The sequence below is a fragment of the Ixodes scapularis genome, unplaced genomic scaffold (assembly GCF_016920785.2).
Source record: "Ixodes scapularis isolate PalLabHiFi unplaced genomic scaffold, ASM1692078v2 ptg001639l_1__unscaffolded, whole genome shotgun sequence".
NCBI classification, from domain to species: domain Eukaryota; kingdom Metazoa; phylum Arthropoda; class Arachnida; order Ixodida; family Ixodidae; genus Ixodes; species Ixodes scapularis.
The window spans coordinates 544,012-561,014 of NW_024610181.1; the positions used below are offsets into that span (position 1 = coordinate 544,012).

The following is a 17,003-nucleotide window of genomic DNA, read 5'->3' on the forward strand; positions in this document are numbered from 1 at the left end:
TGCGCAAGATTGTCACATCCGGTCAGCGAAACGCCTCGTTCGGCGGCAGAAATAGATCCCGGACCTGTACGCCTCGCCGCCGCGTTTTCCGCCCAGCGTTTCGCCCCAGCGGCAAAAGCTGGGCGGATTCGCTGGCGGATCCGCAAGTGTAAACGTACCATAAAGCAAACGAAACAACTTGCGAAACGCGGCAAAAAAAAAAACAAAAAAACACGGAACTGAGAAAAAAAACAAAAAAAAAGATAAGCTTTTTCTTTTCTTCTTTTTTTTTTTTTTTTTTTGCACAGACTCGCAGAACAGTTTGGTTACGTTGGGTCGCGCGCCGCGCGCAAGGAGATAAGGTAAGCGGAGAGCCCTCGCCTAAGCAACGCCTAAGCAAACAAAACAGCTTGCGAAAGACGGCAAAAAAAGAACCAAGGAACTAAGAAAACCAAAAAAAAACGAAGAAGTTTTTTTTTTTTTTTTTTTGCACAGCTTAGTTTGGTTAGGGGTCGAGCGCCGCGTGGAAAGAGATAAGTTACCTCGATTTTTCAGGATAAAAGGTCCGTTCATTATGCGAGTGAATGCGGACGCAAAAATTTTACTTCGCGTAATGAACGCCTCCCCCCCCAACTTTGCATCGATTTTTCGGGAAAAAAAAGTGCGTTCATCCTGCGAGTAAATTTAGAATGTTTGCACAACTCTAGAAATATGCTTCCAGATAGCAGCTGTGGCTACAATACTGATTCCATAGGCACAGAGACCTTCAGGCGACTGGAGTCTGTGTTTGTCCCAGCCCACCTGCTAAAAGACATCCCACAGATCTCTCACAAGCAGCAGACGTACGCACTGGAATCGTTCCATGGCCTGCTGATCCATTACACACCAAAGTCCACCAAGTTCACGTATGCAGGAATGCTGGCACGGCAAACAAATGTACCCATTTGGGAGGTTTAGCATAGCATGCCCAATTAGTGCATATTATGAACTTAGATTCATGAATATAACTTCAGACAGTTTCAGAATGGCACTTGGCAGCAACTCAGAACATATGTGTTGTGCTTCCACCTCTACATGTAAGTAGAGACAGACTGGCAGGATTGCTAAACAAGAGTACGAGCCGCCAGCTTTGATGGCACATGTTGTCACTTGGGGCTACAATGATTAACCAGCAGCATATTGTAGTAGTTCAATTTTTTCATTTAGTTTCGCTCGCCACACTAACCAGGTGGCGCCACAAACTGTCACTGCATATCGCTGTAGCCAGGCGGCGCTACACTTCATCCATTGGGAAGTGTGGGAAGAATGCAACAGAATGGAGGGAACGAGGAAGGGAGGTGGAATTGGAGCATTTATTAAGAAGAATATGAACTTTCAAAGGATCAGAAAGGAGTGCGCCGAACATTTGTGGGTGAAAGGAAAAGTCGCTGGGGAATCAACAGTCCTTGGAGTGGTTTACTTATGGACAGGGACAGGTGCTAAAGAGGAAAACAGAAAAATGATTGATTGCATATCAAGAGACATTAGTGAACTAGGGGAAGGCTCCGAAATAATTATTATGGGAGACATGAATGCCCATATTGAGGGTCTGGATGGGTATACGGACTCAACTGGAAGCATATTACTAGAACTGGTGGAAAAACATGACTTAGTTTTATGTAATACCAGTCAGAAGTGTGACGGGCACATAACTTGGGAAACTGGCAATCTGCATTCAACTATAGATTACGTACTCATGTCACACAAAATATATGGTAAGTTACAAGTAATGAAAATAGATGAAGAAGGTTCCAAAAGTCTTGGTAGTGATCACAAACGTATTAAGCTGAATTTTGCCAGAGAAGTAAATCCTGAAACTAGACAACATAATTCAAAGCAAACTTTCTGCAGCGACAAAGAGTTGGAAATAGTTGTTGAAAGAATAGAGGCAGCAGTTTCAGGGCACCGGCATACAGATTGGACCTATGAGAGCCTAACTAGGCTTTTTGCTCTAGAACTAGACAAAGTTAAGAGTAAACGAAAGGGGAAGCAAGGACATAGACCAAAAAGCTGGTGGGACAAAGAAGTGAAGCAAGCGATACAAAAGCGTCAGGAAGCCTCTAGAGAACACAGGTATTCCAAGCGTAGTGGGGAGTCCGAAACGGAAGTAAAAAGAAAATGGGACAATTTTATAACATGTCGCCGAGAGGGATCCAGTTTGATCAATGCGAAAATTCAGAGAAAGGGTGAGGAATGGATGAGTAATGTAAGTAAGAAAGATAGAAACGCTGCCAAGAAGTTTTGGGAGCACTTGAACTCACTCGGTGAAACAACGCAAGCTAGACAGAGGTTCATACTCTCGCATCAGGGAGATCAATTAGAGGGAGATGATGCGATACAATATATAGGAGCAGTGATGGAGGAGAAATTTTGGGAACGGTTACATGTGGAAGATAGGAGAACCGAAGGAAGTAGCAGTCCAGTTTGTGACATCGCGGATTTTGGACAAAGAGAATGGGAAAAGGCGGAACGAAAAGTCCCTAGTGGCACGTCGACAGGCACAGATGGTATCCCTATCAAGCTGGTGAAGAATTTGGGTCCTAAATCTAAGGCAAAACTAAGGGAGGTAGTGAGTACCATGATAACAAAAGGAAATATTCCAGATGAATGGAGGCTTAGCAGGATGAGTATGATATATAAGGGAAAGGGAGATAAGTCTGATATTAGGAATTATCGTCCTATAACCGTGACACCGGTTATTTACAGGTTGGTAATGCAGATTATAAAGAACAGACTGGAGGAATGGGTAGATTGCGAGGGCATACTGGGCGAATTACAGAACGGGTTTCGAAAACAAAGAAGGTTGGAGGACAATTTATTTTCTCTAACACAGTGTATAGAAATAGCGCAAAAAGAAAACAGACAGCTCTGGCTGGCATTTCTGGATATCAAGGGTGCCTATGACAATGTGAACCAAAGAAACCTGTGGGACATAATGGAGAACTTAAACCTAGATGAAGGACTAACAGCACTATTAAGGAACATTTACAAAGATAACAAGGTGATTATAACATGGGAAGGAAAGGCGACAGGGAAAATAGAGATAAGACGAGGCCTTAGGCAGGGGTGCCCGTTATCGCCTTTGCTGTTTATGTTGTATCTGAGAGGATTGGAGGATAGACTAGAGAAGAGTGGGCTTGGGTTCAACCTTTCTTACAGTAAGCTAGGCCAAAAAATTCAGCAATCCTTACCGGGATTGATGTATGCGGATGATATTGTACTAATGGCTAACAACAGGACAGAGTTGCAGGAATTAATGAGCATCTGTGGTAGGGAAGGAGAGGAATTAGGTTTAGAATTCAGTAGCGAAAAATCGGCAGTCATGATTTTTAACGAGGATGAAGTTGAGAGGCTGAAGATACAGAATATTACAGTTGAGAGAGCTAGTAAATACAAGTATCTAGGAGTATGGATATGTGATGGTGCAGAATATCTCAGAGACCATGAAAAGTATATAATAGGTAAGGGCAACAGAAATGCAGCTGTAATGAAAAATAGAGCACTTTGGAATTACAACAGGTATGAGGTGGTGAGAGAGATTTGGAAAGGGGTCATGGTGCCTGGCTTGACTTTTGGAAACGCAGTGCTATGCATGAAATCCGAAGTGCATGCGAGACTAGAAATAAAACAGCGCGGAGTAGGTAGACTGGCTTTGGGGGCACATTGCAAAACGCCAAACCAGGGAGTACAAGGAGACATGGGATGGGCATCATTTGAGAGCAGGGAAGCGGTGAGCAAGGTAGAATTTGAGGATAGGTTGAGGCAAATGGACGGGGAGCAATGGGCACGAAAGGTTTTCAGCTATTTATACATGAGGAGTGTAGACACAAAGTGGAGACAGCGCACTAGGAAATTAAGAGGAAAGTTTTTGGGCTATAGCGAAGATACGGAAGAGCAAGTCTCAGTTAAGAAGAAAGTTAAGGCCACAGAAAGAGATTGGTGGCTAGAGGGAATGCAGACAAAGACGGCTCTGGAGAGCTATAGACTAAACAAAAGAGTTATTGCCAAAGAAAGCATTTATGACAATTCTAGGGGAAGCTCATTGCTGTTTGAGGCAAGAACGGGTGTTCTGCGAACCAGAACATACAGAGTGAAGTACCAGGAAATTGATACAGTGTGCACTGCTTGTGGAGAGGAGGACGAGACGGCTGAGCACTTGATACTCTACTGTAAAGGGCTTCACCCTATGCCTACCGAAGACAACATAGATTTAATAAAGTCATTGGGTTTTAGAGACAGCGAAGGGAGAGTGGATTTCAAGACTGTAGAGATTACCAAGCAAAGATTAAGAGAATGGTGGCAGAAATCGAGAGAAAACTAGGTATTTTCTTATCCACTGATGGCAAGGGGGTTTCATAGCCTCACTTTCTTTGCACTGCGGAGTGAATATAGATTTCACATTTAAATATTCTAAGCTTAAATGGTAAAACAAAATGGCTAGGTGGCGTAAGCTACCGCCCGGGGGCGGTTGGCCCCCGGGTTGTTTCCCTCTAAATAAACGAGTACGTGTTCTGACCTCGGCCGATGTAGACGTCCCTTCCTTCCGGGTCGTTCCCGCCTCGGACCCGCCGGTGCTCGCCGCCACACCTCGGCATGTGAGACAACATCTTTCAGCAGGCCGCCTCGGCGCTGCTTCTTTTCCTTTCTTTTTTTTATTTATTGGGCTCTCCAAATCACAACATTTTTGGCGAAGGAGGATGGGATTTTCTTTGTTTTCCGATTCGGAGCCCGCTGCATAAGGCTTAGCCCCGGCAGCCGGTGTTTCACGTCCTTTGTCCTGTGACGCCACGTTTTCCCGCGCGAGGTGTGCCGGATTGGGCCCCGGCAACCTCTCGTTCCCGTTCAACGAAATTCTTTTCCCGTATACGTTTCGCCGGATTGGGCCCCGGCGGGCGTAAATTTTTTTTTGCGCATTTCGTGGAAAATTTTTTTTTCTTTCCACTTACGTTTTCGAGCGGCGTCGCGCCGTTGGGTTCCGTTGCGGAGCTTTCAGAGGGCTCGCGTCCTATACTAAGGTCTGTCTGACGGTAGTGGGCTTGGCTCCTTGTGAATGCTGTCCCCCACGGGATTTTGCCTTTGTCCCCGGGCGTCGAGGTCGGGACCGTACTCCGCGTAGGCGTTGCGTGTATTACAAATGTCACCATACATAGTTGTCTTTTGTTAGTGTCTTAGGCGCACATGTAAAAAATCGTTGTAAAACCCTTGTCGAGTGAAAGACCCGCGGAAGCTTGTCGCGGCGTAAGGGAGCGCATAAAGCGCGATCCAAACCAACGCTTCTTTTTGCGCCTGTAGGTCGTGCGGCTGCGGATGTGACGTATTTTCGTGACGTCGCGCCGCTTCTTCGCTCCTTCCGGGCGCGCACAAGAAAGTTGGTTGATTTCAACTTCTTCTCAACGCGGACAAAAACGCGCGGTGACGTAGTAGGACGCTCCTGTGTCCCGGCCAATCGGTGGAGGGCAATATAGTTCCGGCTCCGCGTTTCTCGCCGTCTGGCTGCCCTCTCCTCCTCCCCTTTTATTCTCTTCCAACATGACAACGCGATCTCTCTCTCTCTCTTTCTCTCGCCGTCTGGCCGGCCAGTCTGTCGCAGTTGCACCTTGCTTGTGCGCTCGTGCCTGCGTGCGCGCGTGCGCGCTCGCCCGAAGTTTTGCCCGTCCAAACCAAAGCGCACAGTTCTGACTCAGAAAGCGCGCCCGGAAACAGCAAAAACGCCACGAAATGCGTCACATCCGCAGCCGCACGACCTACAGGCGCAAAAAGAAGCGTTGGTTTGGATCGCGCTTAAGGCGCGTTCGCTCCGGTGAGCGAGTGGTGACGTAAATTTAGACGCCTCCGGTCGTCGGATGCGCGCGGCGAAGAGAGAAGCCGCTCTGCTGCGGAGTCGGCAGGTTGAAATGATGCGAAGGATGCGCGTTGAGAACACGCGTTGAGCCTAGACGAGGGTTGGCTCCTCGACAAAACGTGGATTGCTTAGCGGTTAAAGATCGCGAAAGGAGTACAGGGCCTGCGAGGAAACGAGGTCTTTGCATGCCGGTAGTCGCCATAAAGTCTTAAAGCGGTGGGCCGCGAGAACAAAGGAAGTCTTGGTCCGTTGTGTCCAGGATGGCGGCTCCACAGGGTCGCGTTCCCGCCGACTTCCTCCCCACGCCCGGCACGCCGGTAATGCCGTGGCTTACGTGAAAGCGTGGCTTCCTTAACTATCTTGAGGCGACTGACGCCGACGGTTTTCCGTCAAAGCGGAGAAGGGCGATCTTGCTGTCCTTTTTGGGAGAAGAAGGGAATCGCGTCGTGGATGCGTTTGGCCTCGCTGGCCCGGCCGTTGGCGCGGCCCAAGATGAGTTTAAGGTTTTATTGTCCGTTCTGGACACTCACTTCGCTTCCGCTCAGAACGTTGTCGTCGAACGCAGGAAGTTTGTCACAAGGGTGCAGGGCCCAGGGGAGACGGTCCTGGAGCATCTTGGGGCGCTTCAGCGCTTAGCCTCGTTTTGCGACTACGGAGAGTCGTTGGAAAGCCGCGTCGCGGAGATGTTTATCTCGGGAATCCGTAACGCGGAAGTCCAAGATCGTCTTATCAGAGAGTCCGGTGGAGCTCACGCACCGAGCCTCGAGCGTGCTGTCCAGCTGGCGCAGCGTGCTGTCCAGCTGGCGGACGTCTCGTGATTGCGATCTTTTCCGACGCTTATCGCTAGACGCAACCCCGAACGCGCCGCACGTGGTCGAGCGGATCCAAGATGGACGCGGTCGCGACCGGGATGCTCAACATGGCGGGCAGCCTCCCCGCCGCCGCGGATCTTCCCCCCCGAGGCGTGAGCGTCCCCTTCCTCCTCCCCCGTCTCCGTCGCAGCGAGAGCCCTCCTACTCTTCCCTTCCGAGGCGTGGGCCTCCCTCTCCTCCGTCGGGACGCGCGCGGACTTTCCCTCTCCCGCCGCGTCAAGACCGCCGGCAGCCGCGAGCTCCCTCCCGCCCGTTCTCCGGTGCGCGCCCACGTGACCCTCCCCCCGGGGCGCGTCCTCCCGTTCGCGAGGGCGGATGTTCTTTTGCGGAAGACGGAGCCACCCGCGGGATGAGTGCCCAGCATCGGGAACCACATGCTTCTTGTGTGGCCGTGAGGGACATTTTGCAAATGTGTGTCGAAGCCGACCGAGGGACGACCGGGATTATCGACAACTGGCCCTTCCTGCTGGCCGGCGGGTCTCTGCCCGCGGCTACTACGACCGTCGCCAAGCTGGTCCGACACGCACACCCGTGCGAGGCGTCGGCACGTTCTCGGAGGATGACGACGACGAGATGTGGCCTGGCGTTTACACGGTGGGGTCACCCGGTGGTCGCCGGGAGCAGCGACCTGGTCCCCAGCGCCGGAGTTTCACGGCCGATGTAGAGGTGAACGGCTTCCCTCTTTCCATTCTCATCGACACCGGTGCTGAGGTCTCCCTTCTCTCGGATGCGACTTTCAACCGCATCAATCGGAGCGGCCGCATCAAGCTTTCAAAGCCGCCGCGCACTTTAGTGCACTACCTAAAGGGTTCCATTCCCGTTTTGGGATGCTTTCACGCAAACGTCGTCTTCAAGGATCGCTTCGCGACCATTATCTTCTACGTTGTACGCAACGGCCGTTCACTACTTGGAGTGGACGCGGTACATGACCTCAAAATGATCTTGTCTGGCGTACCGCTAAAATGTTTCCACATTGACGCAGCTGCTCCCGGAACAGCCGTCCCGGGACATGTAACCGAGGCTGAGGTCCCGCAGCCATCGTCCACGGCGGACGCAAGTTCGCCACTCCACTCTTCTGGTGCCTTTGGCACTTTGTCGTCGGCTGTCCCCGCAGCCCAAGGTCCATCGACCTCGTCCAGTGGCCGTTCTCCGTCATCGGTGAGCGATCATTCCACGCTTCCTCCCGGTTTTGAGGAGTTTGAAGAACTTTTTTCGTCCGAGTTGGGTTTGGTTGTAAACCAAACACATACAGTCACTGTCCGTCGTCATGTTCCGCCCGTTCAGGCGAAGCTCCGTCGTCTACCGTTCACGCTGCGCGAGTCCGTAACTGCCGAGATCCAGAAACTCGAACGTCAGGGCGTGATTGAGCGCGTCAGCGCCTCCGAGTGGGTCTCGCCCATCGTGGTCGTCAAGAAGAGAGACGGCGGTATCCGCATGTGCGTCGATCTCCGGGCTCCCAACCGCGCGGTCGTGATCGACTCATTCCCACTACCGCATATCGACGAGCTCCTGAACTCGCTCAGAGGAGCATCTTGTTTTTCAAAACTCGACCTTGCGTCGGCCTACCATCAAGTGCGACTCGACCCCAAGAGTCGAGACCTTACAGCGTTCATCACGCATGAGGGTTTATTTCACTTCAAGCGAGTCTGCTTCGGCTTGGCCTCCGCGCCAGCCGCATTCCAACAAGTTATGTCAAAGATCCTTAAGGACTGTCCTGGTGTACAGTTCTACTTAGACGACGTGATCGTTTACGGATCATCACCTCAAGAACACGACGCGCACTTGCGCGAAGTCCTCCGACGGATCAAGTCCGCTGGCATGAAACTGAACAGAAAGGCGGTTTTCCGCGTTCCAACCTTGTCTTTTCTCGGCCATAGTCTATCCGCGGAAGGCGTAGCGCCCCTTCCGTCCAAGATAGAAGCCGTTCTGAACTTCCCCTCACCGTCCGATCCAACACAACTCAAGGCATTCCTCGGTCTAGTGGAATATTATAGCAAATTCATTCCACATTGTGCGACAGCCCAAGCAACCACGTATGTCCGTCGGACGTCCGAACAAGAGCTGAATATCCATTGCCAGGGAAGGACGTCCGTCGGACGTACACTGGACACCCGTTTCCGTACGTCCAAATTCGGACTAATAGTGGACGTCCTGTGGATATACAGAAATGGACGTCCGAGGGCTGTCCATTTGTGGATGTTCGAACATATCCCAATAGGTATTGGGAAACCATTCAAAAACAGTTACTTAAAAGTGGTCCCATTCTGCACTAAACGATTATCTTAACAGAACCTTTTTGTGCAGAGGATATACCTTTCCCTAATGAAGATAGGTTTGAGGCCCCCCCCCCCCCCCCCAAGATTCTTTGACAGATTTGATGGCCCCTTCAAGATTTCCTGAGGTCTTAAGAGGTCCCATCACAGTATTTCCTGAAGTTCCATAGGGGCCCATCACAATTTTCTGCAAAGTCTGATGGGCCCTCTAGGATTTGCTAAGGGTTTGAGGGGCACAATAGATGCTTTCTGGGGTCTCCAAGATCATTCAATAGGTATGACGGGGAAAAAAAGAGGTGGACACATCGGTAATTCGTTTTTTTTTCAAGTGTTGTCCGAAGGTCCATTAATAGAGGCCTAGAACCTTAGAATTGTAAGCTCCTTTCAAGCTGATACTGTGTGCGGTAAAAAGAAAAACAGTATTGTATGTTCTCGACTACAAGTAATCAAATGAATTGTGATGCATGTGTACTACTTTTTAAAGTAATTTTGCAATCATTTGATTACATTTTACGTAGTGATGTCGCAGTGCCAGTTGGCCTTATGTTTCGTAAGCTAGAAGGAAACAAGGATGTTAGACAGCAAAATAGTTTTTTATTTGCAATCAGAACCAGGGCAGAGGCACCTTTCTCACACTTGCAGGTAGATGCCTACTCTCCCTTAGAAGTGGTGCACCTCTCCTTTGCGCGGCGAAGCCACTCCTTGACTTCCGTTTCCACCTCTTTTTTCGTAGACTCTTTGCAGTGCTTTGTCCGCTTTATAGCAGCTGAAAGCAATAGATGACCCTTATAGTACAACTTAAAAAGGCAGGGAATTGCGTTGCAAACTTCTACTTACCAAAGATCAATTTGTACAGCTTAAGGCTACGGAAAACCTTCCCTTTGCGCCCATCCATGCTGAACTTGGCTGCAGCTTCGTCACTAATCAGGTGTGCAAGCATAGACCTTACAGTTGTTTTGATAGACAGGTCCCCAAGGGAGGTCAGCTCCACAACCTGGAAGGAACGTACAGAGCACGACACAGTTAATACGAACAAGACATAGCCAGTTTTCGCTGTTTTACTCTGACCAGTGAAACGCTATCCCCAAAGCTACTTATATCATGGAAAGGGTTCATCTTGGGGCAATAACCTTGGTTATAAGAAAATGCAATCCTCAATTCACTGTCCATGCAAAATGCCAATGCCGTGTTTGAGCACATAAAACGTGGGGCTGGTGCCTGGGGAACGTAAGACATGACATAAGGAGCATTACGATACCCAGAAAGCAAGTATAGCCAAAAATGTTTGGCATTCAAGGTTAGCTGGATAGAAAGAACCTGAGCATGAATGGGTTTACAGCTTGTATTAACTGGGCTAGGCTTTACAATTAGCCAATTCACACCCCCTCTTTATCTCCGAGGCCAGTATGAGTGAACTGGTGATACCTTGAGAAAGATTGAAGGAATGTGAGGGCCCAAATTTTATTTTATTTGGGCAGTTGTTTACACCTCCTAGTCATTGTTCTATCTCATTAGTCATTTCCCATGCTCTAAGATCTGGAACTGTGGGACAGAGTTGCCATTTGAAGAAATACGGAAGTAGTCAGAGCTTGCTCTACACTCATGAAATAATGCTAAAGTATAGCACCATTACAAACACCTTTGTTGCTTACCAGAGAACAGGCAGTCTCACCCCTTCGATGCATCTCGATTTAAAATCACAGCTTGCTCCTAGCTTATTTGTTATCTGCATGTCTTAACCTTAGCTGCACACTAGGGATAAGACATAACAGCAAAGCCTAGAGAATGCAAACACCAATACTTGCCTCAGTAAGTGACAAAAACTAGAGTATGGGCAGGCATTGATAACAGCAATTGCTTACCAAAGCCTCACTCGTGGCATCTGTAAGAGCGCCATCAAACACCTCAATTGCTTCAGGAGTGTCGAGGGGATCAACGAGGATCGGCTGGCTGGGCTCTACAACGAAACTCTCACGCGCTCGTAGCAATGTCGAAATCATGTCCATTATCTCCGTCTGCTGGCTCCTCATGACGCTCATCCCATTCAGCACCCGTCGCTGAAACTCTGCATGCAAAGAAAAGGCTTCAAATAAATATTGGCAAATAAAATTAGTGCAGGCAGGAGACAACATCCTACTTACCAGCAGCACTCAAGATCCTAGCAGTGGCCCGCAGATCAGCTAAAAAGAAAAAAAAAAGATGGCAAAAAGTCAAGAGCTTAGCCATTTCAAAACTATTCAAAGTTGTGCAACCATGCTGTGAAAGAAAAACAATTGAAATCAAATTAGCTTACCGCAGGTCGAAGCACTGGTGCTAGGCGTCATGTGTTGCATAGCCGGCAGTGCTGAAAAAATTTAATGAAGGACACACAAAATATCTTAATACGCAGCTGCAACACAATTCTGCAGTAAAGTACCTTGATCTAATCGACTGGGAGCCGACATCCTTGTCAATGTTTGAGATGCGGTTGAAAAACCACTGGCATCTACGAAGATAAAGACAACTGCAGGCGCTAGATGCAATAAGGGTGACTTGGATTGCTTCTCATATTTATTTATGTTATTTATTTATTTGGTACTTCTGAACTGCCCTTGAAGAGCCCGTGGGCCTACAGGAGGGTGCACCATGCATACATGCAAGAGCTCAAATGACACAGAATACAAAATTAAAAAACATGCCTAAAAAAGTAGGAAAAAAATGTACATAGGTAATATCAACAGAATGTGACCTCCGACAGTGGAAAACATACAGCGCAGAAACCTGTTGCCCCCATATCTGTTGTTTAAAAAACAGAAAGGAAAACATACAATCAATGTATACCTTGAGCAGGGCTCGCACGCTAAAACTTCCAGGCAAAAAAATATCCACCTCTGGAGAGTTCACTTTATTTAATATGCTAAAAGCCTACCGAAAAGTTTCCAGATGTGAAAAAGTCACTTCGTTTTTGGCGGTATGGTGCTCCATACATTTGCTTGCTCAAATTTGATTAAATATAAAACTTCACCCAGAAAGGTATGAAAGAGATGGCGATTGTTTTTGCAAGCTTTGCATTTGAATTTGCACTGCTAGTGTGCGTAGCTCTTTATTTGTAAAACGATCATGCAATGTACCTTTATTTCGTGAACTGGGAGCCGGTGTCCTTGTTGACGTTTTAGGTGTCTGGAACGAACCACAGGCACCTGCGAAGATAAAGACAATTGAAGGGGCTACATGCAAGAAGGGTACATGGTGACATGGATTTTTCTCATATTTAGGTTCCTAGATGTGAAGAAAGCCACCTTGTTTTTGGTGGCATGGTGCTCCATATATTTGCTTGCCCAAATTTGATTAAATATAAAACTTCAGCGCTCACACGGAAATGAAATTAAAGTTAATTGGTTCTGCAAGCTTTGCACCTCAACTTGCAGCAATATGTGCATAGCCCCTCATTTGTAAAATGGCCATACATTATAGGTTGTTCGCACATAACGTCAATTTGGCATTTTGTTGTTAGCTTGTTTTTTCACACAAATTTACTACATTGAAGGATTACATCGTAACCGGTTGAGATGATGTCAGCGGTGCTCTATGCATTTGAGGGGGCGTGTCAATCCTTGGAATGCTCGAGTTTGGCACACGCCAGACAGCTCACAACAACAAAATGGTGGACGAAATTACGTCAGTGAAAACACCCTATAGCTACCTTTATCTTGTGGACTGGGAGCCAGCGTGTTTATCGAAGTGCTAGACGACTGGGACGAACCACTAGCACCTGTTTGGAGATGTCTGATTAAGTTGGGAATTGGTAACATTAGAATACAAAAAGCGAAAAACAATATGAGTGGTTTTCAGGAGAAACTGTACCTCGCATTAGTGCAGCTTGCGACATTTCACTGTGTATTGATCTTGCCGGGCTCGCACTCTGTGATTCCAGTCTCTGGCTACTGGCTGTGAAAAGCGACCAGAAAACCTCAAATTGTAAGATGAAAAAAGTACAAATTGATCTCCCAAAATATAAAAAATGCAGTTGTGCCCCAACCCCCTATATAAGCACATTGTTTACGTAAAACGACAGATCAAGTACGTCTGACGACACACCCTAGACTTATCAAGTGCCAGGTTCGAATTCTAAGCTAATAAGAAACAGTTGCAACGGTCAACAAGGCTGTCAGCTGCAGAACAAAATAAAAATCAAATAGCGTTACGCGAGTTCTGCCGTGCGCAGAGCGGCATCGGGGCTACCGGGAATTCATCCGAGCTTGAGTCGGACTCGCTCCAGCGTGTGGGGCGAAATCTCCTACGCTTTGGGCGTATCTCCTCGTCCGAGAGATCAGATGTGAACCGCGACCGCTCCAACTTAGATCGCCCTTCTTCGTAGGAATCTGTAGTTACATAAGAAAAAAATACTTACAATTAATGAACACTGCTGCACGCATGAAGAGATGCAATATACTCACTGAATAGTCCTTTCACAGTCACCTCGAACTCAGAAAACCCTGGTCCTGGTGGCCCCCCCTTTCGCACTAGCTTGACAGCCTTACCGGTGGACACCTTCGGCCATAAACACTTGTTTCCCGTGACCCACGTGCAAGGCACGATCTCCACCTCTTGGGTTAGCGTAAATTCCACAATTGCATACATCCCTGAAAATGAACAGAAAAACTGATGTGAGAAATTCATCAACACTAACCGGATCTAAAAAGTTATGCAAAAGCTAAACATTTACCTTGAGCTGCTGAAATGGCGGCGGTTTCACGGTACCGTCGCTTTCACCGACAGTAAAACGTAAAACCCGGTCGTGGTAACACCAGAGTCCAAACCACGCGCTCCTAGAGCCGACAATGCACAAATATCGAAGGATTTCGTTGGCTATGGATTTTAACGGATATGTGACACTAGCGGCACCTAGAAAAGTTGAAAAGTACATGACGTCGGGGTTAAACATCAATAAATAAATAAATTGGTAGCGTTTGTTTTATTCGTACATTAGTTTGGTGACTCATAAATTTAAACAAATCTCCACAGACAAATTATAACTGCACGCACTGCACGGTCGTATCGTCAACGTCATCCCTCTACGCGTTGCATAACGCGCTGAATTCTTGAATTGCAGCTTACGCCAACACGCTCGTCAACAAGCAGTAAAATAATCGTGCCCAATTTTGAACAACAAACAAGAAAAGTAGCGAGAAGAATATTCTTATTGAATCATATCCCGTCTAACCACTCCCGCCTTGGCTGGCAACCCGAGTTTCGAATTTGTTCTTTTTTGTTTGTTGCTTTCGTGTCCACGTTGTTGCTGTCGCGTGTCGATACAACGGTGTCACGAAATTTTTTTATTTCTGTTTTAAGTAGTATTGTGTTTATGTCGCAGTACTGACGTTGGACAATTTTACAGAAGAACTGTTCGTCTAGTTGAACCATCTGCTTGAGTTGTCCATTTCGGGTTAGTACTTGCTTTCCATACCACGTTGTTTTTTTCCGTCCCCGTCTGTTTTTGTGTAGCTCGAAATTCAATCCGTTCGTGTCTTCGTAAGAAGGGGTAATACGGACGTTGGATAGCGTTTCGGAACTTTGGTTCACCTAGTTGAACGGCCTACTTGTATCCATTTTTAGGAAAGTTTAGTCTCATTCTGAACCGCTTCGTTATTTCGCGCATATCATCCGTACCATGCTTTGTTTTTTCCGCCCTCGCCCGTTCCCGTCTGGCTGGAACTTCATTTCGTTTGTGCTTTCGTTTGTAGCCTCCTGGAGGCTTTGTGCACGCGTCTGGCAGTGTCGGGCAAGTTTCATTCACCAGACGGCCCATTTAGAGGAGTTAGTTTAGTCTTGTTATTTGAAGGAGTTTGAGTATTTCGCCCGTATCATCTCTAATGCACAGGTATCATGCCCAAAGTCAAAGAAACGTCCTACACACTCAAAAGAGCCTCACAGAAAACAAAGGAGATATTTGAAAACTTTGGGCACCCTTGCTTCCAGCAAGTTACACTACCTGTGCTAACGGATGCCATAGACAAAAATGGCTCACGTACATCAGCAGCACACACATGCAGTGGCAGCGTCTCTGCCCTTTTGAGTTCAGATTCATGCGGCAGCCAAGATTGCAGCAACGAGGGACTACCTGTGGCTCAGGGTGGTGATGCAGCAGCTCGGCTACCAATTATGCCCTTAGAAGTGGCACAGATCGAGTATTCGGATGCGGAGGAGATAGAGGATAGTGTGCCTTACTCAGCTCTTGCGAGTTACAGTCCTCATTCCAAGCCTACTTTCTCTGGCTGCGTAAACACGGAGCCAGTTGCTGGATCTGGTAATTTGGCTGCAGAACTGAAGACTTGGGCTCTCAAAGAGAATATTCCACAGACCGCTGTAACGTCCCTCCTTAAGGTCTTGAAGTCACGACCTTTTGATCCAGCATGTCTTCCGAACGATGCTCGCACTCTACTCGGTACACCTAGAGACACGATGCGTACTCCAGCTGTAACTGCGATGCCCCCGGGAGATTACTGCCATTTCGGGCTGGCGTACCAGCTGAGAAATATCCTCTCACATGCACATTTTGAAGGTAGGTCTATTGCCCTGTCTTTCAACATCGATGGATTACCCATTTCAAAAAGCACAAAGATGCAGCTGTGGCCCATCCAGTGCATGGTTATTGAACTTGGCAAGGCAGCCCCTTTTGTTCTTGGTGTTTTTGCGGGAGAGTCAAAGCCAGCATCGGCAAATAATTTCCTGGCTCCTGTTGTGGGCGAGCTGCTACAGCTTTTGTCTCAGGGAATGAGCTTCAAGGGGCAGATGATAGAGGTCTCGGTGAAGAGCTTTATTTGTGACGCACCTGCACGGTCGTTTGTGTACAGCATTAAGGGTCACACAGGATACTCGGGATGTCCGAAGTGCATTGCAGAGGGCACATATACAAACAAAAAGGTTTTTTATCCATCGAAAATTTCCACCCTGCGGACTGATGATTCTATAAGGCGCCAGACGGATCCCGATCATCATCATGACGTCTCAGCCCTGACAGAGCTTCCAATCGACTGTATCAGCACCGCGCCCCTTGACTACATGCATTTGCTATGTCTCGGTGTTCAGAAGAAGCTGCTCGGCTTATGGTTGGGTGGGCCCTTAGATGTGCGCCTTGGCCCTGTAGGCCGAAAGCGATTGTCTGACCTAAACCTTTCTTTAGTTGCACACGTGCCTGGAGAATTTGCACGTAAGCCGAGAGGCACAGCAGAGGTCGACCGGTGGAAGGCGACAGAGTTTAGACTTTTCCTTCTTTACACTGGGCCGGTAGTACTTAAGACCGTTCTGTCCCCTGACCTTTATAACAACTTCCTTGCTTTGCACTGTGGCACATTTCTCGTATCGAGCCCAACTTTGTGTCATCAGTACGTAGATTACGCAGAGTCACTTTTCCAGCACTTCGTGAAAACGTTCGCAAAACTCTATGGAGACGACCAGGTGTCTTACAACATCCACTGTGTCTTACATCTTGCAAGTGATGTGCGCAACCAAGGTCCGCTAGATACGTTTAGTGCGTTTCCTTTCGAAAATAACATGCAGTGCCTGAAGCGACTCCTCAAGAGTCATAATACTCCACTGGCTCAACTGTATAACCGTCTGAAGGAGCGTGAGGGCATGGCGGCGACTGCCAAGACACCTCTGGATTCTGTCCAGCTTGGAAAACAGCATACAGATGGGCCTCTCCCGCCCGATTGTACACCACCCCAGTACAAGTCTGCAACCTTTGCTGGTTTCGTGCTCGCCGTAGACTTGGCCAACAACTGCTGTATGATTGATGACGCTATTGTCCTCGTAGACAATTTTGCGCACTCTAGATCTACACAGGCGCCTTGCATCATTGGTCGAGAACTCGTCGTAAAGGAAAACTTCTATGATAAGCCATTTTTATCGGGTACCATTGGTGTTTTTGTAGCCTCCCAGCCTTCTTACACAAAATGCTGGTCATTGAAGAATGTACGTAAATTGGTCCGGTTGCCTTGGGGAGCGAAATCGGTGGTC

The 17,003-nt window shown here is 47.9% G+C and overlaps 2 protein-coding genes and 1 pseudogene across 4 annotated transcripts; 1 reads left to right on the forward strand and 2 right to left on the reverse strand.

Moving 5' to 3' along the window:
- The first annotated feature begins 5,983 nt into the window (after positions 1-5,983).
- LOC121834579 lies at positions 5,984-9,005 on the forward strand (annotated as a pseudogene).
- A 254-nt stretch (positions 9,006-9,259) lies between these two features.
- Positions 9,260-11,339, reverse strand: LOC115327679. Its single transcript, XM_029988703.3, has 5 exons — positions 11,299-11,339; positions 11,147-11,185; positions 10,868-11,070; positions 9,843-9,999; positions 9,260-9,771 (listed from the first exon to the last, which is right to left on the reverse strand). The coding sequence occupies exons 1-5, from the start codon at positions 11,336-11,338 to the stop codon at positions 9,656-9,658; spliced, it is 555 nt and encodes a 184-aa protein (XP_029844563.2). The 5' UTR covers position 11,339; the 3' UTR covers positions 9,260-9,655.
- A 10-nt stretch (positions 11,340-11,349) lies between these two features.
- On the reverse strand, positions 11,350-13,218 carry LOC120836030 (putative protein TPRXL). Of its 3 annotated transcripts, none has more exons than XM_040222917.1 (5): positions 13,190-13,218; positions 12,849-12,932; positions 12,688-12,756; positions 12,116-12,184; positions 11,350-11,490 (listed from the first exon to the last, which is right to left on the reverse strand). In XM_040222917.1, exons 1-5 carry the CDS (start codon positions 13,215-13,217, stop codon positions 11,384-11,386), a joined length of 357 nt encoding a protein of 118 aa, XP_040078851.1. In that variant the 5' UTR covers position 13,218; the 3' UTR covers positions 11,350-11,383. The 3 variants fall into 3 exon arrangements, 2 of the variants coding, with proteins under 2 accessions (XP_040078851.1, XP_040078850.1); XM_040222916.1 differs by having other exon boundaries at positions 11,350-11,517; XR_005718142.3 differs by lacking the exon at positions 13,190-13,218 and having other exon boundaries at positions 12,688-12,770; positions 12,849-13,168.
- Between the last annotated feature and the right edge of the window lie 3,785 nt (positions 13,219-17,003).

What these genes read in the sequence shown, in the direction of transcription:
- LOC115327679 (XM_029988703.3), bottom strand. Translation starts at nt 11,338, where the DNA reads ATGCAACACATGACGCCTAGCACCAGTGCTTCGACCTGCG. An exon ending in CACCAGTGCTTCGACCTGCG is followed by an intron (nt 11,186 to 11,298) that starts GTAAGCTAATTT and finishes TTTTCTTTTTAG; the next exon opens with CTGATCTGCGGGCCACTGCT. An exon ending in TAGGATCTTGAGTGCTGCTG is followed by an intron (nt 11,071 to 11,146) that starts GTAAGTAGGATG and finishes CTTTGCATGCAG; the next exon opens with AGTTTCAGCGACGGGTGCTG.
- LOC120836030 (XM_040222916.1), bottom strand. Translation starts at nt 13,217, where the DNA reads ATGCCGCTCTGCGCACGGCAGAACTCGC. An exon ending in CTGCGCACGGCAGAACTCGC is followed by an intron (nt 12,933 to 13,189) that starts GTAACGCTATTT and finishes CGCTTTTCACAG; the next exon opens with CCAGTAGCCAGAGACTGGAA. An exon ending in TCCCAGTTCACGAAATAAAG is followed by an intron (nt 11,518 to 12,115) that starts GTACATTGCATG and finishes TATTGCATCTAG; the next exon opens with CGCCTGCAGTTGTCTTTATC.